Source organism: Dipodomys ordii, unplaced genomic scaffold (assembly GCF_000151885.1).
Source record: "Dipodomys ordii isolate 6190 unplaced genomic scaffold, Dord_2.0 Scaffold69, whole genome shotgun sequence".
Lineage (NCBI taxonomy): Eukaryota > Metazoa > Chordata > Mammalia > Rodentia > Heteromyidae > Dipodomys > Dipodomys ordii.
In genome coordinates this window covers 602,237-603,053 of record NW_012267285.1, presented here as the reverse complement: position 1 = coordinate 603,053, position 817 = coordinate 602,237, and the positions used below count along the sequence as shown (strand labels likewise).

At 64.0% G+C, this 817-nt stretch overlaps 1 protein-coding gene across 1 annotated transcript in view; it reads left to right on the top strand.

Annotated features, from left to right (window-relative positions):
- C1s (complement component 1, s subcomponent) overlaps positions 1-817 on the top strand; it is a 10,816-nt gene that overhangs the window by 8,532 nt on the left and 1,467 nt on the right. Inside the window, exon 10 of the mRNA XM_013023581.1 lies at positions 46-120. Within this exon, the coding sequence (XP_012879035.1) occupies positions 46-120 (75 nt within the window). The remainder of the gene's footprint in view (positions 1-45; positions 121-817) is intronic.

Below are 817 nucleotides of genomic sequence, written 5' to 3'. Positions count from 1 at the left end.
GCGGCGCGCAGGGCGGCCTGTGACGGCGCCCCCGTCTGGTTTCAGGCCTGTACCGCTGCTCGGGTAATGGGAGCTGGGTGAACGAGGTGCTGGGCGCTGAGTTGCCGGAGTGCGTTCCAGGTAATGCGGGCGGGGGGGGGCATTGTCACTCCTGCATGCACTGTGTGTGTGCGTCCGTGTGCGTGCATGTGTGTGCGTGCATGTGTGTGCGTGCTTGTGTGTGTGCATGCGCGTGTGTGCATGTGCGCATTGTGTGCGTGCGTGTACATGTGTGTGTGCGTGCATGTGTGTGCGTGCATGTGTGCGTGCATGTGTGCGTGCATGTGTGCGCGCGTGCCTGTGTCTGCGTGCACGTGTGTGCGTGTGCATGTGTGCGTGCACGCGTGTGCATGTGTGTGCGCGCGCATGTGTGTGCGTGCGTGCATTGTGTGCGCACATGTGCGCGTGCGTGTGCGCGTGCATGTGTGTGCGTGCACGCGTGTGCATGTGTGCGTGCGTGCATGTGTGTGCGTGCACGTGTGCGTGCGTGCATGTGTGTGCGTGCATGTGTGTGCGTGCATGTATGTGTGCGTGCATGTGTGTGCGTGCGTGCATGTGTGTGCGTGCACGTGTGCGCGTGCATGTGTGTGCACGTGCATGTGTGTGCGTGCATGTGTGTGTGTGTGTGCGTGCGTGCATGTGTGTGCGTGCATGTGTGTGTGCGTGCATGTGTGTGCGCGCGTGCGAGGCGAGCGCTCCACCCCTGAGCCGCCTCTGAGCTGCCACACGCTGACCCGGGGACAGCGCCGGGTCCCGGGTTCGAGGCCCGGCCGCTGTG